At 45.1% G+C, this 23,919-nt stretch overlaps 1 protein-coding gene across 4 annotated transcripts in view; it reads left to right on the top strand.

Moving 5' to 3' along the window:
- LOC128753508 (voltage-dependent T-type calcium channel subunit alpha-1I-like) overlaps nt 1-23,919 on the top strand; it is a 167,884-nt gene that overhangs the window by 102,679 nt on the left and 41,286 nt on the right. For all 4 annotated transcript variants that reach the window (XM_053855287.1, XM_053855290.1, XM_053855289.1 and 1 more), the window contains 13 exons: nt 96-188; nt 3,543-3,882; nt 3,988-4,376; nt 8,437-8,588; nt 10,861-11,046; nt 11,275-11,392; nt 11,716-11,871; nt 14,179-14,266; nt 15,970-16,133; nt 18,516-18,586; nt 18,656-19,145; nt 19,228-19,328; nt 23,324-23,447. In XM_053855287.1, coding sequence (XP_053711262.1) covers nt 96-188; nt 3,543-3,882; nt 3,988-4,376; nt 8,437-8,588; nt 10,861-11,046; nt 11,275-11,392; nt 11,716-11,871; nt 14,179-14,266; nt 15,970-16,133; nt 18,516-18,586; nt 18,656-19,145; nt 19,228-19,328; nt 23,324-23,447 — 2,472 coding nt within the window. The remainder of the gene's footprint in view (nt 1-95; nt 189-3,542; nt 3,883-3,987; nt 4,377-8,436; nt 8,589-10,860; nt 11,047-11,274; nt 11,393-11,715; nt 11,872-14,178; nt 14,267-15,969; nt 16,134-18,515; nt 18,587-18,655; nt 19,146-19,227; nt 19,329-23,323; nt 23,448-23,919) is intronic.

Below are 23,919 nucleotides of genomic sequence, written 5' to 3'. Positions count from 1 at the left end.
TCTGAAATGTGAAAACAATGCATTTTACAGTCTCATGTTCTACAAGGGAATGACTTGTTGCATCATGGATCTGTGTATAAATGTCTCTGTTTCAGGTCATCACACTGGAGGGTTGGGTGGAGATCATGTACTACGTGATGGACGCTCATTCTTTCTACAACTTCATCTACTTCATCCTGCTAATTATCGTAAGTTCACAACCACAGCACGCTTTATCTGTCGCTGGATTGGTGCCACTAAGGCTTACACTCCAGTCCCCAAAAGAGTGCCCCAATATTATTGTGTTCCAGTCCTAGTGTTCTATTGACTGACTTACATCGAGTACTCACTATCTGAGTGCTATCCAGTTCTGCCCGCCAAAAACTGTGGCCCCCTTTTGGTTGTTCCCAGCCTGCAGTGGCTGCTGAGGTTGGCCGACACCCAGACAAGTCCTGCTATCAGGTCACAAGCTGACCCTTGTGGCACCTTGGACATGTGATGCAACTTTATATATAATAATATAATATGTAACATTATTCCCAGTCTTTGAGAAACGTTTTGTGGATGACAACTCATTGGTTTAACATCGAGGCTCAGTCTCCCCCCCTCCACCCTTTGGTCCCTCCTATAGTGGCTCCCCAGGCTGTGGACCAAACATCACTCATGTAGCATTGGCTCGCCTGATTATTCCCAGTCATGGAGGAGCACACGCATGCATACGAACCCCAAGATTGTCGACACACACAAGGACAAGCTGGGCACAAAAAAGGACTTCTACGACCTGCTACATTACAATGATTATTACAGTTTATTGTTGTAAAGCAAAACCACTCCTCATGACTAAGAAGCTAAAAATGGTCGACCGCCCAGATGACCTTTTCAGAAAAAAAACAAGCTTCTGAATCAATTTTATGAATCCTCACAACTCTCACATCACATTCTTAGTATGTTCACCACAAGCAATCTGTGCAACGATAGTGACCAGTTTGCTACATTGCAAAGTCAATTGTGAGGCATGAATGCAGTACAGCTAATGTTGTGCCACCATATTGGAGCGGGGCATGTGCCACGTGTGGGGCAACAAGCTTCAGCGAGTTTCATGCGACGTGTAGTAGGTGAAGGCTGAAGTTAAAACATCTGATGGTCCCACGTGTGAACCAATCCTATCCCAGATTGTTGTGACATATGCAGAGGGAGAAAATGTGTCAAGAAGAAGTGGAACAGAAGAAAGTGGAATTCCCGATCCACATTGCCGGTAGCTCCTACCTGCACTAAACAGCAACAACAGTCAATACAAGGCTACAATTCTGGATCTTCGATCTGCTCCAAGTATCAAATGCATCCAGGGCAGCCACCTAAAGACAATGTTGCATCCTGCGGCTACAATTTGATCTATAAAAACTGCTCATGAGTGAATGTATCAACAAAAGAAGATCTTTGTTGTTGTCAGATCATTTTCGAAGGTTTCTGTCCATCCTACTTATTGGTCTGATAAACGTATTGTCTTTTGTAAATAAAAACAAATAGTGCCCTAAAATGATACTCATTTGAAATTGAATTTACTCGAGAGAAAAAAAAATAGATGTTGATATCCTTAAGGCAGCAGCCCAGAACACATTTGGTACCCACCATTTTGACATCGATGTGCCCACATCAGATTGACCTACCTTTTTAACTTGAAAGTCAGAGGGATTTCCCTTTGATCACACAAACTGGTGACTACTGGTGTGCTTGTCCATGCAGTCACGTTTGGTGTGAACATTCTTTTCCCTAGTCAGTTCACGACAACAATGGTGGAGAAGTTTGCTATATCAGAAAAACTAAGTTTTCTAATTGCTTATGAAGCTCAGTGTAAAATTGGAGAACATGTCTTTCATGTTTACATTTCATATTTCTTCTAATGACATTCATCCTTTAGAATAAAAAAAATCCCTCCCTGTTTTACAGACATTTTTGACAGGCTGACGTGCTTGAGCTCATTTCAAGTCTCATGAAATGGTGTCAGCGCTGGAACGTGCGCGAACCTGTCCATATCTGCGCTCGTGCGTGCCTCCCTGACAGGCGGATCAGAAGCGTTTTAATTACGTGACTCTGTGCAGCACAACACTGAGCGGAGAAACACGAGTCAGTCTGAGAGCGCCAGGCTTGTGAAGTTGAAGAGAGTCATGATTTATGCGGATAAAGTGTGTGAAATTGAATAGGGAGCCGAGTCTGTGATGTGAGGGAGGGCTGGTTTTGTTGTGTTCCTCAGAACACATTGCTTTGTTTGATTTGAAAAGTGTTGCACTCCGTGGCGGAACGGAAACACTCTTCAACTGTCGTGTCTTTATTTTTATTTTGATTATTATTTAAATTTTATGTGGTTGACGTCGCCGAAGATTTGCCCAAGAAAAAGTATGGAGAGCTTCTGAGGAGAATCCGGAGACGTGCAGGTGGGATCAGAGTTGACCCTTCTCACCCTGGTCATGGACTGTTTGTCCCTCTGGCAGGATGGAAATTCACACCAGAACCTCCCGTCACAGGAACAGCTTCTTCCCCTCGGCCGTCAGAATGATGAATTTTTGATCAGCCCTAGTTTGTGGGTTATGTATTTATTTGTTACTTCTCGTTATTTGGTTTTTGTTCATGGCAGCACGTTATTTCAAAGCAATTTCCTAGTTGGTGGGATCCCCGCTGACCATGGCAATAAAGCTGATTCGGATTGTGATTGTGAATCAAGTGTGGGCTGCTTTGCTTTGCCGACTGGCAACTCCAAGGCTCACACGAAACCAGGGCAACATTATAAAGGTCCATTAAGTAGTCGGCGCACAAGAACTTCCAGAACATAAGGGAGGCTGTACATTACGTTGGAAGGTTCACCTTCTGGTGTCTCCTCCTTCTACCTTCTGAACCAGGGAACACAGACTCGGGTGAGAAGAGGAAGTCGTGACGAAATAAGGCGTTCATCCGTAATGTTCAGGTTTTGACTGAACAGTCTGTTTTTCCATGAAGAATTGTCCATGGCAAAAAGCCTGTTGTGCTGTTGTACACACACGCTCTAGTCCGATTGTATTCCAGTGGAGTGTGAGCATAAATATTTGATGGCATCAGTGAGCGTGCTGAACGGCGGTGAATGCCCACCGAGTCAAGAGAGCGAGTTTGAACGCTGAAACCCCGACCACAAATCTCCCCTCCGGATCGATGAATCGCTTCTCTGCACACTAAACACACAGTGACTTACTTTGACACATGTGCTGGGGTTCACGTAGGGAGCAGAGGGGGGGGTCATCTGGCTGAACAATTGCTATCGATCACTGTCTAGTCAAGAGATTTCGACATGCAGTTGTCTCCGCTCTTATTCAATACTGCTAATTATCTCATTTTGCGCCTGGAATTTTTCAGCCTGTCACTGTGAATCAATTAATTTACGCTATTATTTGCTCTGTAATTACATTTCTGTTTGCAGCAGGAGTCAATTTACCGCACCAAATTGCCATCTGAAAAGTACAGCTTGACTCAGTTCTCCTGAAACCAAGAAAAAGTCCCGCTCTTATTATCGTGTTATTTATTTTGTGCTCCTGTAGGTGGGTTCCTTCTTCATGATTAATCTCTGCCTGGTCGTCATCGCCACTCAGTTTTCCGAGACCAAGCAGCGGGAGCATCAGCTGATGCAAGAACAGCGAGCGCAGCGCTCATCCTCCTCCACTCTGGCTAGCGAACCGGGAGACTGCTACGAAGAGCTGTTCCAGCTGGTGTGCCACTTTATCCGGAAGGCCAAGAGACAGACTGCTAATTTCTTTAACGCCCTCCGGGGGAAGCCACGTGGTTTCCGCGGCGTCGGGAGAGGCCGAAGAGGCGACAACAGAGAGAGACGGACCAATGGAAGAGGGGGAGCACCTGAGCGGAGGGCCGTACTGAAACACGGTTTGTCATGCTGAGCGATTTGTCCTTGACTACCATGGTAATACTCTTCGTATGTTTGGGATTCTCTCAAACTCCCTCTCTTGTTTTGCCACTTCACTATCTCAGGCCCACCATGTCCTCACCATAACAGACCCGACCATGCCGAGCCAATAACACTCACCGCCACCTCTGCCACTGAGGGCTGCCCCCAGTGCGCGGCCGCTGTGTCCCTCGCAGACGGGGCGCTACATGTCCGTGTTGCCACCGACAAAGCAGAGGAAGGTGCTCTGGAAGAAGGCGACAAAGAGCATGTCAAAGACGCCGGTAAAGAGAAGGAGAGGAGGGGGCAGGAGGACGCCGAGACCCAGGAACGACCCAAGCGCAACTGCAGGATGATGTGTTACCAAATGAGGCTAAAGCTGTGGGGTATTGTGGAGAGCAAGTACTTCAACCGAGGAATCATGATTGCCATCCTGATAAATACCATCAGCATGGGTATTGAGCATCATGAGCAGGTATGAATTATTGCCTTGAAATCTACCACAGAATTCACTGTGCCTCTTTTCTTACTGTGGAACTCGTGGAGTCAAATATTTTTTCTTCCAAAGTGCCATGTGTCGGCTTTGTCTTTCCATCAATATTTTTCGCTCACTAAGCCATCACCCACTCACTCATGCCGCAGTGGTGTGTCGTCTCTCATCATGAAGCGGCTAAAAATAGAGAGACAGACAGGGTGTGAGGCAGAGACAGACTTTTCCCCTTTAATGGGGAGGAAATCGTCTGATGGAATGCGTATTGTTACACAGGCTGGTGAGCAAACCAGCGCCTTGTCTGTCCAGGTTCCAACACAACAATCATTCAGTTCCTGTTTGACAGCTGCCCTCTTGGTCTGTGAGCAACAGATGATAGGTAGGAGACAGATTTCCCGCTGACATGAAGAGGGATGTCTCGTCATTTGGAGTTGGTGAGGAACGTTACGTAGTTCAGGAACTCCATTTTTGTCCACCTTTTTTCTTAAGATCAGCTGGTCAGTACTGCTCACAGCTAATTGCTGCCGATACAGAACTTGGCTCCACCAACCACTGGCACAACTGTAGCAACACAAAATGTCTGCAACGTGTGGCCAAAAGTGTCAGGTTACTGGAAGTATTAGCCGTCCCCAACAGACATGCTATTGCTGCTTGGAAAACTTGCTTGCCGAGAGCAGACCCAGCACCAGTCAGGTGAAAGACGATGCTACTTGGCACCACACGTGAGGAAAATAACGTGTGACCAAATACAGTGGTACCTCGGTTTTCTAGAGTCCCGGACTTCGAACAAATCGGAGTTCGAACAAAAATTTCGAGATTTTTTTGCTTCAGATTTCGAATGAAAATCCAGAACTCGAACGCCCCCGAAAAACGCCGGAAAAAACATAACGTGCGCGGACCGATCAGCTGACCCACGAGGCGCTTTGTTATTGTGTACAACGCTGTGTATATCGATTGTTTTTTCTTCATACTGAGGTGTAAAGCCTTTCCTGTCTCCGCACTGGACCGTGGTAGAGTGTCACAGGGGAGGTGCTGGAGCGCTCACTCCAGGGTTTGATGTCCTGTTGTGGGCTGGAGCTGGGACAGGGAGGAGGCCAGTCTGGGACAGAGCGTGACTTGGTTTATGACTTTGTCACAGCCAAACTGCACAGAAGCGCACATTCAGAGCTGGACACGCACCGGGCACCTCTTCACTTCTGGAGAGACCTCACTCACTCGGCAACCCCTCCCACATGCAGCGGCCACACACATAGAGGAACAGCCACCTGCAGCAGACACTCTACATTCACTCCTACAAAAGACTGTTTTAAGGCTTGGAACGCATTCTTTCTTTTTCCATTCATTGCAGATTTCGAACAAATCGCTTCTCGAACGGCCGTCTGGAACGGATTGTGGTCGAGAACCGAGGTACCACTGTACCTTGGCTTATTGTTCCCTTTAAATGCCCATAGATCACCAACACTTGTCCTTGTGTGAATCCTGGTGAATCCAGATGCGCAGAAACTCTATGCTCTGTAATGCACCTCCTGGATCTCAGTGTCACCGCAATACTTTCTTCAGAACCGAGGGGAGTCCTACAACCTCTGCCTTATTTTTGGTGAAGTGATGACTACATTTTGGTGGTTTTCCAGATCTGGATCTCGGCACAGTTTTGTCAGATTTGTCACACGTCTTTGTCGAGAGATGGGACATGCCTCCGGGACAAGCTCTTGGTTGTGACTCTAAATAGCAGACATAATTACAGCCCATATGAATGCTGCTGTACGTGTATCTACTATTGTTCCATTGTGTTTTCCCCTCTGGCTGTTTTTGCTCGGAGAGGAGCTCATCTGATGGTGAAGGTCCTTTCACTTTCAATTAAAACAAGCATTTAAAATAAGACCCACACTCGACATCTCCATAGCTGCCGTGCACTACTGACAAAGTCGACCCATAGAGTCAAAAAGAGCCTCCGTGCTGGTCTGTAAGCTCTCAAATTAAGAAGAAGGCAAAATACAAAAGAGACTCGCGGAGCTCGTGGTTCTCCTGTCACCTCATTAGCCTCTGCTCTGGGATGGTGTTTTCTGGAGACTGCACAGTTAGGGACAGGGTTCGGCTGACGCCGGCATTTTTTAAACTTATCCCAACAACCTTAAACTCCTCCATAGTAGAAACAGCAATAGAAACAGACCACTTTGGTTTGTGTAATTGTGTTGTTATTACAAGACATAAAACTATGACGGCCCACATGATTCATGAACGGGTGCGTCAGCATGTTTACGCCCCACCATCTGTATTCATGTATTCATGGCAAACAAATGTTTCATTATCAGATTGGAATTATGCGGCAGCACACTTGCAGACCATCGCACAATTTCAAATCAGCGCCGCTAATAAACGGTGAATTAGTGTTGGGGCTTGAGTGTTGAGGGGTTTGAGGGCCAGTTTGAGTTCCTTCTTAGCCCTTCGAATGCACTAAATATTCCGCAGCAGCGTTGCCTCCTCCCAACTCCATTTCCGTTGTCTGCTTCCTGAACGCACCCTTCACAAGAGCTGTTCCCAGGTCTGTGTTAATGAGATGTGGGGAATGGATCTCCAGGGGCCGCTGAGCTGTTTGGCTGGTCTGCAAACAGTGGTCATCCCTCACATCATTACCAAGGCTGCTGGCCATGCATCATTAGCTGGTGTTTTCACACTGCTAAACACTCATTAGCACAGCCACACACAGAAGCACGCAGACATCCGCCACGCTCTCTCTCTCTCTCTCTGTATGTTTGCCGATATGTAAATGTGCAGGAAGAACAGGGAAGAGCTTGTTTGTTTTTGGATGCGGAAATGTCAGATGCCTTTGTAGTCTAGAGGAAAGTGAAAAGTGCTGATTTGAAGGTCGTGTCCAAGTCTTTTCACTCTCCTTCTTTTTTCTCGAAGATATCGAGTCAGCCTGATTATGCCATTTGGAGGTACTTTGCTGGTTCTCGTGTCCTAATCTGTCGTCTTGTGAGGGAAAGCTAGCCCCAGGTTCAAGTACTGCTACTACCGAGGCCGCTACTGTGATGTTGGACGCACACTTGCTCATCCCTGCTGACATCATGGCATGGCATGGCCTTTTCTTGCACTTCCAGATACCTGGATGTCTATGGTGGACCAGGTCTCTCCAGAGATCTTTGATGGGGCTTTGGCTTGGTCTCTTCAGAACATTCTGTCAATATTAATTTGGCACTCTTTTCGGGATCAGTCTTTTATTGAAGGAGTCGGATGTTCTCATGATGCCATCTTAGCCAGGTTCAGGGAGTCGGCGGTTTTGCCGAAGGTTACACGGGTTAAGAAGAGACATTTTGGTTGTCGGTTGTTCAGCCAGGTGTGATGAAGATGGAGGGAATGGGGATTTAAAAGGACAGAGTGGTAAACTCCAGAAGACGCCTCGCAAATAAAGGGTGTGATATAAACAGAGGTATGTAGTAATATTGTCGAGCGATCAGGACCAAGTCTTTGTGGACCCGAGACTGAGTCAAGTCCAAGACCAAGAGAAAGAATCTGTGACTAATCTCAGTACAGAACAAACCACTAGTTTCTTCAAAGCACTACAGTTCCTGATTTATTAAGTAAAAAATGACTAGTGTTTGTTTTGCTGCAAGAAATAAACGTGTGTGTTTGTGCTTCTCTATGCTGTATTCGGTTTGGCCTCGGCTTAGCTATTGGTCTTGCACCCCGCGCTTGTCTCCACCTTGACCGTAGCATAGATCCACCTGAGCATGTTTTCTACTTTATTATTCATTCAAAAATGCAAAATTCTTTGTAGCCTTTTTTGTAATTGTAATGGACGTAGGCCTCTGTATTTTGTCTTGCAGTTGACCACAGAACTCTATTGGTCAGGTGAAGTAGTTCAACAGTAGCAAGGGTTAAACATTGCCTTTAGTCGACCTGGTCCCCACCCCCTCGCCCTGGTTTGCTCCATGTGCGGCAAGCTTAAATGTTAATGAGCTGTTTTCACATCTTCCCCCCTCCTTTTCTTTCATGGAAGTAATTTCTTTTCTTTCCATTTGACTTGTTTCATGTGCTGCGTCAGCCAGAGGAACTCACTAATGTTCTGGAGATCTGCAACATCGTCTTCACCAGCATGTTTTCCCTGGAGATGATTCTGAAAATCACTGCATTCGGCTCCTTTAACTACCTGAGGAACCCCTACAACGTCTTTGATGGAGTCATCGTCATTATAAGGTAAAAGCAGAACCGTCTTCCTCAGCGGCTCCATGGAGAATAAAGAGGATGAGCTCAATACTGTCGATCATAAAAACACTACATGTCACGATGGAATTCCCCATCAGGGGTTGGCAAAATGAGTCCTCCACCGAAGACCATCTTGACCACACCATTCCTCTGTGTGTCCTACATCTCTGCCATTCTTTGTCCAAGATTCTCTTTCCTTCTCACGAGCCCAAACCATCTGGCCAAACTTTGTTCCCAAGCCTCATTTCTGAACTTGTTCTTTCTAGTCACTCTTTAGCATCTTTGTCTCTGACTCCTCTGACTCTCTAAACTCTTACACAATGACCACCACTGTCTGATGAAACTTTCTCATTTGCACTACTCATCTCCCTGTCCGCACTCTCTTCTTAACCTCTCGTGATAAAAGATGAGTGGATCACATTAAAAATAAAGTCATGTTTGTGATGGTTATAGATGCAGAGGACTCAAAAGCAGACACAGGCACACATGTGTAATGAAACTGAAAGAAAAAATAATACACAACAATGCTGTCTTCATGTATGAATGGTGCTCCGTCCGAATAGAATTTAAAGTTGGCGGCACGTCTGGATTAGCAGGAGTCCTGTCTCTTCATGGGAGTCAGAGATAAGCATGAGAAGGATTACTGCATAACTGCAGCCACAAGTGGCAGGGAACAATGACAGCGCTAACTCACCTCTACAGCTGGAATGTTTTTAGTAGTGCTGAAGTCAAGACAGCATCTAGAGCAAACCTAATCTGATCTGATCTAATCTGGCAGAACAGGAAGTGGGTTTGCAAAGTTAGAGGATAGAAAAGAGAATCAAAAAACAACAAAAATTATTAATGGAATCGATTAACAACAGCAACAAACACAACCTTTCGAGGGTAATGTCATGGTATTAATATGAAATTTCCGGGTGGGAGGTGTGAAAGTCAGATCATGATCTGAAAAATGAATATTGTTAGTATATCCTGGCGATGCTAAATAAACAATGGGGGATGATGGAGAGAAGAGTGCAACTAAAGAAAACCCGCTGCACGTTTCTGGGGTTAAGAACCTTTAAAGCTCCGCAGCCAACTGGAGAAGTTGGGCGCGCAGCATCAGCAGCGCAGCCCTGGCCATGTCCGACCTCTGTAATGCTCCAGAAAGCAGGGCAGAAACAGGAAGTGGTGGCTGAAAATAAAAGGGGTTTGCGACTCCATTTACTGGAGCACCGACACCAGAAGGTTAGACAAAGTCATTATTTCCTTTTGCTACAAGCAACAAAGATGAGAGGAACTAGCTGAGCAAGGCGAGGAATTGTAGCTTGAAAGATGAGGCCAAGAAGATGAGCTGTAGAAACAAGGGAAGAATGGCTAGAAGCAATAAGGCAAAAAGAGGAGTCGTGATTCTATTAACCGCATGGTTAAATGAGTAGAAAAAAGGAGCAAGAAAGTGGCCTCACGATGTGAACGTTTACAATAAACATCTGCGGAATTAAAGCGTGAATCATAAAGATGAGTGCGTGCGAGCATCATGCTGAGAAAACATCCCCCTCTGCAAACATGCACTTCTCCGACCGGTCTGCATTTGGATGCCAGCGTGTTCGACAGCAGGCAGCTTTTGTTGTGACGGTGGCGTCGGCTGAGTGCAGCCCGCTTTGATCTCCACATTCATTTGCCCGAACACATTTGTCTCTGATCGCATTATAACCTGCAGATCAAATACACATCAAAGCCGCCAAAACTGAACATGATCAAATGTGAAAGGCCGAGAAGATGCACATCGATTGAAAACCTCCTGCCTCCCCCTTTCCACGTCCAACTGAATGTCCCCTTCTATTTATACGCCATAAAAGTATGGACCGATGCTGTTCTGATGTGCTGAGCGAAGCCTTCAATCGACCTCTTTGTGGCTTCCTCCTCCTCCTGCTGCTGCGGCTGCACATCTCAATAATGGTCACTCATCAAACTAATGAAATAAAGGACACTTCATTGATCAGCTTTTGTCGGCGAAGGCTCTGTGTCAAAAAACAGGGTTTCTACAGTGAAGACAGCCACGACGTCTCAAACTCTGCTGAGATAAAGGACTAAAAAGACATTATAAAAGACTTCCTACATTTGACGTACGTACATGTGAATTGGAACTTTTCAATTCTAACGCAGATTTTGAACTGGTTCTGCGTAAAAAACGTCATGTTGACAGTTTTATATCTACATCTTGAATTCGTCCTTCTGGTTTGTGGGGACCTTCTGGTGGTTAACCACCGAATTTGTCTTCCAGTGTGTGTGAGATCGTGGGCCAGTCTGATGGAGGGCTGTCGGTTCTGAGAACCTTCCGGCTGCTGAGGGTCCTGAAGCTCGTGAGGTTTATGCCGGCGCTTCGGCGACAGTTGGTGGTCCTCATGAAGACCATGGACAACGTGGCAACTTTCTGCATGCTGCTCATGCTCTTCATCTTCATCTTCAGGTAGAACAGATTCGACTGAGTTCACTGCTGATATTTCACTGACCTCACTGTTTCTGGACAAACCTTGAGATTAGGCAGCTACTTAGGGATTTTCAAACCCTTTTAAAAACGTGAATTCAGTGGATCATTCTATCCAGTCAAGAGGAGTAGTAAAATATTTTCACTAAAAGTTGGACAGAGTTTGACCAAAGTCCCTCTGACTGAAATCACCTGCTTCCTTCCCTCAAGCATCCTGGGAATGCACATCTTCGGGTGCAAGTTCAGTCTGAAGACAGACACGGGAGATACAGTGCCAGACAGGAAGAACTTTGACTCTCTCCTTTGGGCAATCGTCACGGTTTTCCAGGTAATTGCTCTCCTGTTTACTTTCGAAACAAAAACAAAACGTCTTGTTTTGTTGAAGTCCACTTTCATCTCCGGTGTCTTTGTACTGTCTTCATCTCACAATAACAAATAATTCCATCCTTGTTTTGGGGTCATAAATTGATATTAGGGTACAAAAACAAGATGAAAGAGGCTCCTTAATGAGATTGGGACTCGTCTCTTTGTAATGGTAATAGTAGGAGTGTGGCCTTGAGACCTTCACATCCTCTTAAAGTGATTCCAAAACTCATTTGAATTGTGATGGTGGTTGTTTTTTCTGACTTTTTTTTTGCCTCAATGTCTCAGATTCTGACCCAGGAGGACTGGAACGTGGTTCTGTACAACGGCATGGCGGCCACCTCCCCACTCGCTGCGCTGTACTTCGTGGCCCTCATGACCTTTGGAAACTACGTGCTCTTCAACCTGCTGGTGGCCATTTTGGTCGAAGGGTTTCAGGCTGAGGTAAGTGAGCTTGGAGCGAAACATGTCAACCGTGTGAGAGTTGGAGCCATACCTCAGTGCTCAGTATATCGAGAGAATACTCCTCCCTCAAACAGAGGTGAAATATTTGGCTTTTCATGTGCAAAATATTCCAAAAAGTCAAGGCTTTTGTCGACACTTGTCTCTTCATATTTTGGAATTGCCACAAATGGGTCATTTGGCTGAGAAAGAACATGGATTTATGGAAACTGCAGCTGTATTAAGTCCAGTTTCTCGTGCTCCAAATGTAATCTGCAGTTGTGAAACAGATTCTAACCTGTTGCTCTTAAACAGCCTGAGAGCAGAGCAGCAATTTGAACTCGCAGCCGGAAATCATATAACGCTTCGTTACAGCTCCAATTGACGGCAGCATTTTAATTTAGTTTTTAATGGCCGCACTGCTTATAGTCTTGTTGATTTCATTTCTCTAGATAAAGAACCATCTGTTGTGGATGTTGACTTGTTCCAGGCTGTTTACAGGTGTTGTGTCTGACCACAGTTGACGGCAACTAAGAGCAGGGAGCGTGACCCCACTGAAGTGTTATGGGGTTTAGAACACAGCACTTGAGCTGGTGGAGAGCTGCCGTCCATCACGCCCCAATAAAAAGATCTCAAGAATACCTTCTACATCAATCTACATTATAGTTATGGAGCAGTTTTAAATGGTGGTTATTTAAATGGTGGTTATACTCGTCTTCACCACTGTGTTTTAGCTCAGCTCTGCAGACCCTTTGTCCCGAATTAACCCAACTCTTTTGAGAACCAATGCCAATATTGAGGCACAAATACGCATGTAAAACAGCAGGTGTGATCTTTACTACGACATGAGCTTTACCTGTAAAGTTCATGTCGATGGTGTCATGCTACTATATTGGACCGGGGAGCCGCGACACATTTGAGGGAGCAGCTTCAACACGTTTGGAGCGACACGTCTCAGGCAACATTTGTCCCGTCTGTCGCTGAAAACTCTGGTGACAAGTCACGGCACGTTGACCCGTCAGAGCCCAGATGTTATGGTGACATATGTTAATGGAAAAATTCATCAGCAAGGAGGAGTGAAATGGAAGAGAAGCCGATCATTGCGGAATACTAGCCCTGCACCGACCAGTTCTTTAACACGACTTGAGCGGTGGTGGGACGTGGCTCCGCGCCTTGTCACCAATTCAGGTTTGGTTTGAATGTTGAAGATGAGTTTGTCAGAGGGACATGTGGAGCAGTTTGGAGTGATTGTGTGTGAACTTTTGGAGGGAAGAGACAGGGTGAGAAAATGTGCTGCTGTTTTACAATATAACTTGTTATAATAATAGAGAAAACAAACGTATTTGAATCACTTTTATGTAAATGTTTTGCTGACATTTAAACAATCAAACTACATATAAAGAGAAATGATTCTTTGCTGCGACAATTGTGTTGACAAGTCAGGTTTCAAGTGTCAAAGCCCCAGTAATAACAAGCTCTTCCAGCTTCTCCTGGTGGAGCTGACAGTCTGTCATCAGGTGTCAGAAGCGATGGAGCCTGACCTGAGATGCAAGAATCAAAGCAGCAGCGGATTATAGTCAGCAGTGACACGTACTGGTGCGTTTTATCTTCACAGAAACAGTCAGCATTGTGCCGGTCGCACTGTTGCAGACCTTAATGTCAAAGTACGATTTGGTGTGACAAGATTAGTGGCACACTGGCGCTGCCTCACAGTAAGGAGGTCACCGGTTCAAATCCAGAGCTGAATACAAGCTTGAAGATGCACATGTGCTCTCGGTGTACTCTGGTTTCCTCCCACAGACCTGGAACACCCCAGAGATCTGTCTCTGTGTGTCTGTATTAGGGGCTGGCGTCCTTTCCAGGGTGTCCACTGCCTCCCACCCTAGGCTGTCTTTACATGTTTTTAATTCATTATTATTATTATTATTATTATTATTAATGATAATAAAAAATAATAATTATTATTTATTTATTTTCCCCAAGACAAACATTTAGTAATTCAGGAATTTATATTTCGTTTCAAGTTCCACATGTGTTTTGACAATTGACTTAAAAGAAAATATGCACTTAAACCAAAAAAAATAAGACAGAAATGAAGAGATTGAAATGTTATTTTTCATTTCCACTTTCTTTTTACCTTTTCCTGCTTTTACATGGGAATAAAAAAAAATCTTTCACAATTTCAGACTACTAAAAGTGTAAGAGTGTGAACACAAATAAAGCGAACAATTACTCTGGTTCTTTCATAGTATCAAACCTGTGCATTTGTCATTGAAGTGTTCATTTCTTCTCCCCTTTCCTTCTCTCCAGGGCGATGCCAACCGATCCTATTCAGATGACGATCAGTCCTCCTCCAACTTCGACGAGAGCGAGAAACACGATTCCATCAAACTGTCTGGTGAGAACTCTGCTCTCTCTGCTGAGTGTGCTGAAACACTTTCTAGAGGCTTATACACCATCACCAGAAGTAAATAGGGCTGTGCTTCTCATGCTGTTACCACTAAAGCTATGAAGCAGCGTCTTCTTTTAACACAGCTGAGTGTCAGTACAGAGGTAAATAATGAAACACCTGCATAACGTTGTTGAGAAACCTCGCATGAATAAATTATTATGAAGGATTTATAACACTAACATTGACTGTTGGAATCAATAATGAATCACGAGTTTGCTCCGGTGCAATGTTCATTTCAAGATTCCCGATGCAGAAGAGGCTCAGCCTTGGAATTGAACCGTGAAGTGTGTGTCGAAGGGAAGTGTGAACGTATCAACCGCGGTGGGGGCCAACGCACAACAAATTAGTTCCAACCTTCCACAACAGAGCGAGAGGATTTAAAGTGACTGTGCAGCGCTCGGGAATCACGACGGCGCTGCCGTGTCAGCAAAAGCAGGAAGCCGGAACTCTGAGACTGAAAGGGATCTATTCGAAAGGGTTTTTATCTCACAGCCAGTTCGTTCATATTCTTTTACTGCATTGTTGCGACGACGTTTCTCTTCCTCACAGCCGGTTGTATAAATTTTAATCTAGCTATTCCGGGAAAAGCCTCGACTGCAGTAAACTCGGCTGCAGATTGAGAAGTGTGGCAACCTTTATGTATGTAATTGTCTTTGGAAAAAACATTTGGGTGTTTATACAAATGAAATTGAGCCGTCAAAAATTCCTGTTCAGCAACGTTGGTATTCACAAGTCATTCCTGCAGCCCAGATGACGGGCACAGAACTTTGGCCCGTTCTATTGAACTCTAGTTCTGAGGAGGAGAAAATGAAGCTTCAGGATTTGTTTTCAAAGTTTAGACTCAAGTGGGCGGAGCCAAGTCATGTGGCGTTTGAAAGCCTCCATCCTTGCTGGCAGAAGTTTAGCTTCTGTGCTCTTATTGGCTGCAGGATGATGAAACAAATGACCGTTTTCTGGATTGAACACTAATCCTGACTCCTATGTTGTTGACAGAACTCATTGGTTTAAAAGACTTTGTGTCCATGTTGTCTCTGTTTCCAGTCAACAGAAATGTCCTCCCACCTGTATCATGGATTATTTTACAGATTTCTGATGTCTGAAAAAGATTTTCTGGCGAAAATGAAGCAGCAGAATGAAATCTGAATCTAAAATACATATACAGATAAACGTTTACAGTACACTTTCAATCTTTTTTGGGCCGTACGGAACGGATTGGCGGGTCATATTGGACCCCGTGCCTCGAGTTGAATGTATAATTTATAATCATTCTCACCTGTACATAGATTACGGATATGAACGAACATTTTTATGCGGTTTTCATCAGATCAATTAGGAGTGTCAGGAGCAGCTGGCTCTTCATGCATTACTCAAGCTTGCCGCAGCTAAAATCAATCCCAGCAACTCTGTTCCAAACAAGCTCCCTGCAGAGGGGGGGCGCTACGAGTCGTGAATAGTAATGCCGAGAGGCTTCAGTGGGACAGAACGACGAGCTTGAACTCAACAGTTTTAAAGCATGTTTAGAGTGAAGATCTTTTTTGTTCAACAGTGTAAAAAAGTGTCATATGTGTTGGTTTGGACACCACTGACAAGACGGATACATTTCTGAAGTGCCTTTTCTGTTTGCTCCGTATTTCCTGTTTGAAATACAGACCCCCGGATTTGTACCCTGACTCCGAATGGTCACCTCGAACTGGGCCTCTCTGGATCCAGGGCGTCCTACTCTTCAGACAAGCGCAGCTTCACAGTGGAGTCACAGAAAAGCAGCATGATGAGCTTGGGCAAGAGCAGCCTGGAGAGACGCTCCCTGTCACTGGTACTTACTTCCCTCTCCTGCCAGCCACGCCGGCATTTTAAGGTCAAATACTGGCCACTTCTGTGTCGCCTGACTTCCATACGGAGAAAGCAAATGTCAACTTTATGTGCCAAAAGCAGAAAAACAGAATCCAGGAATGTGGTGCGAACAGTTTAAATCCATCTGCTGTTAGAAACGGAAGATCTGAATGGAGAAGCTGAGCTGAATGATGAGTCCTTTGTCCCTTCATGTTACGACTCATTCGTCCCTGCACGCTCAATTCACTTTCAGCAACAACAGCTTAGAATATATTAATAGTGTTAATACCGCTGTTCCATAGGTGTAATTACTGATTCCCCCGTGAGTCACTCGACTTTGCTATTACAGTCATCAAAGTCATATCTTTGGACATTTATATCAGGGTTCTCCCCAGAGCTTTAGCCGCGTGGCGGCTCCTGGACTGGGGTTTTGAACCCCGATACTGAAATCTTTACAATCGAGGGGGAGGTTTCTGCTGTTGTTGTTGATTTGTAGTCAAGTTTGCTGCTCAATGACTACCTCATCATCCGTTGAGGAGGACTCCTCCCCTTAAGGAAGACTGACTGTGTTGAGCCTGATGTATTTCGAATCATTTACACGTCTCACGTGTAAAAGGTGTTTATTCTGGCCGACCATTCTTGAATAGCTCATTAAATGGCTCACAACATGCCTGAATAAAAACATATGCACGAAATCAGCCGTCGAAAGGAACATAAAAACATGGTAGTTACATAGTAATAAGACAACAGAATGGCGTAAAACAAGAATCTAAAATATGAAGCATGTCACAGGAGAGTGTGAAAATATCAAGCTTTTTCTTAGGTTTTTCAGTAAAGCTGAATACAGGATATAACAGCAGAAAACAGTCATATAAATGCTTGCATCTATCTTGAGGAAAACAATGCTATTGTATGACTAAGACTCCACAGGAAAACAGGAAAGTTCCAAGGCAGAAACTTTTTTATTCAATCTTTCCGGTTCGTCGTCTTATCTACTGACCCGTCGACACACGGTGCTCAGAGACATGAAGAAAGACTGGTGGTAGGAAATAAAGATAAGTGGGGGAGGCACGGATAATTGTGGGGTGTTAGAACAGAGGTGGTGGAGTAAAGGATGAGAGCAGGAGACGTGATGAGTTTGCTTCAGAGGTTTGTGAGGGTCACCATCTTCACTGAGTCTCGTCCGTCTGAGCTTCACATATTCAAACATCTCAGGCAATAAAGGGGCTGTGATTTATTCATGGAAGGTCTTACACAGATCAGTCAGCTGATGATGATGATGATGATGATGAAGGTGCTATAAAAAATCAAAAGGTGTTGATGTGAGCTAATGTTCTACAAAGACATTCCAAGTTCATTTGTCCAGCATGTCTCTAGAGGCATCATCAAGGATGCAGTAAAATACAGACCTTCGGAGGCTTATATCACATGCATCCGTTTATTCCACTGAGGTTTGGTGTAGAGGTCATGACAGCAATGAGGACCAGGATTCAATCTCTCAGAAAACTCCTTGAGCTCTTGTGGAGGAAGTACCTCTCAGTATCACCAGTCACTCCAGTGTCTCCTGGATGCAGGGGTTGGTGCTTCCCACCCTGTCTTCAATGGAAATGCGCTCTATTTGCATTGTCAGATTTGCTCCTCAGTGGGAAAAAGTTGCCAAATTGAAGGACATTCCTGATGCTCCCAGGAGGCTTCCCGTATCTGCCAAAGCTCCCAATTTTCAGTCCATCTACAATCCTACTCCCCTGTAGCCTTGAGCTTTAGTTGGAAATTGAAATGAGTTTTCTGTGGCTGGACTGTCCCATGGAGATAGGGTGAGGAGCTCAGCCATACAGGAGACTCTGCTCCTTCACGTTGAGCGGCGCCAGTAGAAGTGGCTCGGACATCTCTACAGGACGCCTTCATGGTGACGTTCATTGGGCTCTTCCACCTGGGATGAATCCTACAGTATTTCCCCAGAAAACGGAGAGGTTTTTGGGGAAAAGAATCAATGTAGAACCTCAGACTCAAGACCCTGCTCGATGGATTTGCTTATCTGATCCAAAAATGAGAGAAAACCTCAAGTTTTTCATGAGAAACTCAGTCAGTATTCCTTGTTGGAGCGCAGCTGAATATCGGAGAACAGTCAGCACACATTGCAAAGTCTGATTCATAAAGCTACTAGAGATTTTTTTCAAAGCTCGGATCATGCAAAAGGCGATAGAGAAATCAAAGGACACCAACGCAAGTTTGGATTGTCAAGATGAATCCTACAGTTCTTACTGTCAATTCTTATGCCGTGTATCTTTCATTTAACATTTGAAAAGCAGCCTAAAAGAGTCTTGCAGCAGACAATTCACTTTACCTTCATCAATGTCTTTCCCAGCGCCGTTACCGCACTTCCAACTATCACAACTGGGGGCGTCCTTTTCATCCGCAGTCTGTGTGGAGTCGCAGGTAATGTGTCATATATGAATGTAATGTATTTGAATACCTGAAGTCAGTGACGTGTGCTGTACACTCAAGGTCCAGTTCCTACAGTTTGGGCCGGAGGAGCTACGGTTTTGGCGGCGCTCCGCTGGTGGGAGGCAGCCTCCGTGTTCACAGCACTGCCTCCCCGTACGCCTGCACCTATACTGCCGAGCAAGAGACCCTCCTTTCCCACAAGCCTCACCCCCTCCACCCTCTCCCCCCTCATCACCCACCGCCGGCCGCACGCTTCCTCTCCAGGCAATATGGCGCGCGGAGGGATCGAAGGGCTCTTTCACTGGATCTCCCTGAACTTTTTCAAGCTGGTGGGCAGCTGCAGCAAAACAGCCAAAACACGGAGCGGTGGACCGGATCGGGGGCCGGCGGATCGATCAACGGCGGTTCTATTCATGGCAGTGGCTTCGGGGTGGACCACAGAGATTGCAACGGCAAGGCTCCTGGTCCTCACATCCAGCTGATGAAAGAGGTCTACCCACAAGTCAATGCCCGCAAGGACAGAGCAGATCTGGACGAGGAGACCGATTATGTGAGTGTGTTTACCACAGCAACAAATCGATGCGTCTCCCGATGAACACGTGATCAGTCTCTTCTGCTTTTCGTCTCCGTAGAGCCTGTGCTTCCGTGTCCAGAAGATGTTTGAGGTGTACAAACCTGACTGGTGTGAGTCCAGGGAAGAGTGGTCTGTCTACTTGTTCTCACCTCAAAACAGGTCAGTGGAATTACTCAAGGAAAATGGGGTCCTTAATGGCGTCGTAATAACCTTATTGTAATGTAAATCGGGAACCAGCTCAGCTGCCAGTGGTGTCCCGCAAGGTTCTCTTACTGGCCCATTTTTCTTTATCGACTATCCAGTACTGAGGGCCTCATGAGACTTCATGAAACTGTCTTTTTTTCAGAGCCCTCAAGATGGCACTCGCTGCTGAAAAATCTTTAGTTTTTTAGCCTAAGAGTGCCGTCTAGTGGGCTCTGAAAATAAGGACACCAGCAGCACAACCCCGCTACACAGAAATGATATCCAAAGTACTGTAGGAATCCACAAGAAAACCCAACTGGCCAGAAAGTACCAGGCGTCTAACTGGCTCTAACAGGAGACACCACAGTTAGCTTGAGTGCTATGGCGACCTGTTCGCTGAAGAACTGGGTTTATGATCATAATGTGACTTTAGAGGCCCATCTTATGCCCAGGTCCCCAAATACAAGACAAAAATGCTAACCTTTAAAGACCATCCTGCAGTAGGCTAGGCCCCGTGGCCAACCATCTGTTGGATCCTTGCTGGTCCTGGTTAGGGTTCCCCTAAAATAACATTTTTCCCCTGCTGCCTCACCAACTTGACAGACTCTGGCTGTTCCACTTTCCTACATGCGTTTTTCAACTCACCTCTCCAGACAGTTTTGTGTCTGTGAAAAGTGCTTTTCCTATTCGAGGCACCCAAGATTGTTTATGGCGTCTACCTTGCTCTCAGACTAATGCATTTTGTCCAAAACATTTTTGTCAGAACTTATTTTTGTTTTTCAGTGGCAGCAACATCAGCACAAAAAAACCCTCAAAAAAAGACTCCTTGCTGATGAATTATTGATTTTATTGAATCTGGTACAGTTTTCCTTCTTCGTAATACAATGTTTTTTTTATAGTGGACATTTAGACTTTTTTGCAACATGTCTCTTATTTATTTAATTGATTTTCTCTCATTTTGAAACTTTAATTTTCAGCCTTTATTTTTCTTACTCTTGCCTCTCACTAATTTATTTTTTAAAAACTTAATGTGTGTAATTCATTATTCTGGGGTTTTAATGTGAGTATGCGCAAATGTCCTGTCAAGAAAATATTATCAATATGTTGTTCATGTAGCAGCTTGATCACGATTGTGGGAAGTTTCTTATATTTTAGCAGATGCAATGCATCAGTAAAATGAGGGGAGATGAAATGGCTCTGTCCTTGGATCGGCTAGGTTTTGATATGGTGATGGACAGACTGACAGACGTGGTTCGTGAGGCGTCTCCATGGGTCATAATGTTTGCCCATGATGTAGTGACTGGAAGGCAGACTAGATGTTTTGGGGAGGAACTGAGAAGAGACACCATGGATGATGGTGACAGGGACACCAGGAAACAGGTGTCTCCATCAGGAGAAGAGCAAGACATCCATCGTGAAGGTCATGAACTCACTAAGGAGGACATGAAGTGGCAAGTCGGAGACAATTTACGGTTATGGAGAAGGAAGTGGGCGTTTCTGTGCTCAGTGCTGGTGTCCACATTCTGTTCTATCAGACAGCAGTTCTAAATGTCTGTGACTCTACGGCGTCCTGCTGGGAAATAAACGCCCTGTGTTCCATCAGAAAATTGATACTTTAGTCAAACATTGATTAAATGTTCCAAAATCAATATTTGAAGCCGCCTCGACAATGTGGTGTTGAATATCCACTGGGGAGAACGTCTGTCTTATTCAAACAGTGTTTGAGTGGGTTTTAAAATAGTCTGTCTTTCCCGCAGTCAGCAATATTTAATGGAGTGCCTGTGGTTGTATGTGCTTTCAATTGTTTTTTTGGCAGTGTTTTCTGCCATTCATTGCTGGGAGGAAAGCACCCATAACAGCATGAAAGAAGAATCAGTCATCCTCCCGACTCCCTGCTCACCCGCAGCCACTTAAGGGAAAGCAAGGCCCAAGGGCTGTTTCTTTAGCATCCTGGCAGGTGCCATCTGTCAAACAAGGGGAAAAAAAAGAAGGTCCTGAGAGAGAGCTGGCAGTCAGTGCGGTAACATTTGGCTCCCTACGCGGCTGCACATTCATGGGTGATACATGTGGGAATATGGTCGGAGCATATGCTCTTGCTGTGTCCCAGTCTTCCGTGTGGAGCATATGAATTGCACTTGGATCAAAAGGTGAGAGCGAGACTTGTGGCAATGCGTTGCTGCTGGTGTTGAAGACAAGACAGAGACACGGCTCGGGCCGAGACGTTTTCTGTCGACCGGAGCTTGAACGACGGAAACAAAGTCAGAGCCGTGACGTGGTATGAACGCAGATCAGGCCCAAACTTAAAGAAGTCTTCCACCCTGAAGTTGAATAGATCAAGATGTTGCTGATGGTTCTTGACCCGAGGTGGGAAATCGAATATTCTTTTGGGGCCACATTATGTACTAACTTGAGGGGCCATCAATTCAAAAGACAGCATTGAGAAATGATCGACAGATTATTAATCTCAATTAACCGCACTAAGATGAGTTAACTCACGATAAATTAGTCACACAGTTTGTATCTATTCTGTACCTTAAAGGATGATTTGATGTTTTTACTTAAAGTATGTCACTAAACTTTGCATTATTTCATTTTATTTATTGAAATGTTAATTTTAAAAAAGGTCAATATACAATTTTAAATATTCATTTTAAGTGGTGAATATTTTGCTGACCAAACTTAAAAGTATCTCAATAGGATGCAGAGGCACTTTATTATGAGGTTTCATTGATTTATTCTGATGGATGAGAAGTACTGTTAAAATTATCATTGAAAAGAAAAGTAAGAAGAAACTGCAGATCTACAAATGGTAATGAGTGGAGAAACAGACGTATAATCCAGCAAAACTTGGCGCTGTTGCTGTGATCTCATGGGGGGCCTGCAAGTGGCCCCCGGGCCACACTTTGCTCACGTCTGATCTTGACCCACTCTCACAGAGAATTACGACAAACCCAGTAAAGTTTCCATTCTGGGCTCATTATACTGCGGAGCTGGATTTGAATCAGCAGATGAGGCAACAGAGGTAGCAGCAGCTTTGAAAGATAAAGGGAGAACTTTGATGTGTTCCCCCAAGAGAGCTGCTACAACAATCAGTTAAATCTGCTCTGATAAGATGCACGGTGTCCTTGCGTCGTGAGCCCACGTTTGGAAACACAACTGATACCTCCGCAGATACCTGATGTGCTCGAGGGTCTCTCGCTTCTCTCCTTTCACTTTTGTTTGGCTGAACTTTCAAATGCGTCAAAATGATGCAGCGCACTGACTCGAGTAGCTTCAGGGTCCCAAACTTTACAAGGGACTTTGCTGCTCTGTCTGGTAATGTTGAGGTTGATGCACCGGGCCGACAAAAACAACGCCTCAAAGCTAAAACTTCATTTTTCAGTCCAGGAAAGACTTCAAGGATTCTTCACAAGACAGTTGAAACAAGATGAGACGGAGGAAGGACCGAGGCTGTTTAAAATGGAGTTGGTCAAAAAGTTGTTTACCAAGAATCGTGAAGGCTTTGACAACGGGAAGGTGGTTGGAAAGTGAGGTTGTGATAGGGAGGTTTGGAGTTCTACTCAGGGAGGCTAGGTGGTTTGTTGTGCTGGAGAGAAGAGACAGTGTTGGACCGAGAGTGTTGGAGATGGAGACACCAGATCAACTTTGATACAGAGGACAAGGAGGATGATCCAGACCGGTTGAGGAAGAGGACTGGACCAAGAATAAACCAAAGCTTTCGGAAGCTGGTAAACCAGTTATAGATTTGAAAAAATGTTTGGGCTCAAAAGGAGGAAGAGGAGACCTGGTCCCTCACTACCGTTCCCTGATCGCCATCATATGTCAGCAAAACATTGCGCTCCTTAACTCGTGGTATCAACTCTGCCACTTCACTCACCTCCTTCCCTGAAGCTGCCAAAACGAAGTTTATCAAAGACTTTAATGAGTCTCCCTGCTCCCTCCCTCCCTCCCTCTGCTCCCCTGTGTTTCAGGTTCCGACTCCTCTGTCAGTCCATTATCGCTCACAAGCTTTTCGACTACGTCGTCCTGGCTTTCATCTTCCTCAACTGCATCACAGTGGCACTAGAGAGACCCAAAATCCTTCAAGGCAGCCTGGTAAGAGGAGTGTTTTCTGAAAGGAGGGTTGAAACCACTGACGTTTGACTGGAACACAAATCCCTGCCCCGCGACATCTACCCCATCAGGAGTGGCAGCCGACATTCATGCCTTGACTCTCGCAGCAGTGCTTGAGTCTGGGATTACAGCGCTGAATAAGATTTTGTTTGGATTTACAACTATGGAGAAGGACGCTTTAGTTCATGGCGAGGAATCTGTTTCCTTCCTCATCAGCAGCTCAAGTGAGGCTCTGAATTTTTAAAACTAGTACTTTGGCCCTTTGATTCGGATCTGATCTTAACTTTAGGATTTTATTCATATCATGTCACTTTTACGGTCCGGATACAGACAGAGCCATCTGTCAGTTCCCTGTGTTCATTTAAGCCGTATTTCGGCACGTTTCCACAAAGCTTACAGATTGGGACCAAACGGCGCAGTACCACCAGGAACCTTGGGGGGCAGTGTTACTGTT

This window comes from Synchiropus splendidus, chromosome 2 (genome assembly GCF_027744825.2).
Source record: "Synchiropus splendidus isolate RoL2022-P1 chromosome 2, RoL_Sspl_1.0, whole genome shotgun sequence".
Taxonomy (NCBI): Eukaryota; Metazoa; Chordata; class Actinopteri; order Syngnathiformes; family Callionymidae; genus Synchiropus; species Synchiropus splendidus.
This window is presented reverse-complemented; position numbering and strand designations above follow the sequence as displayed.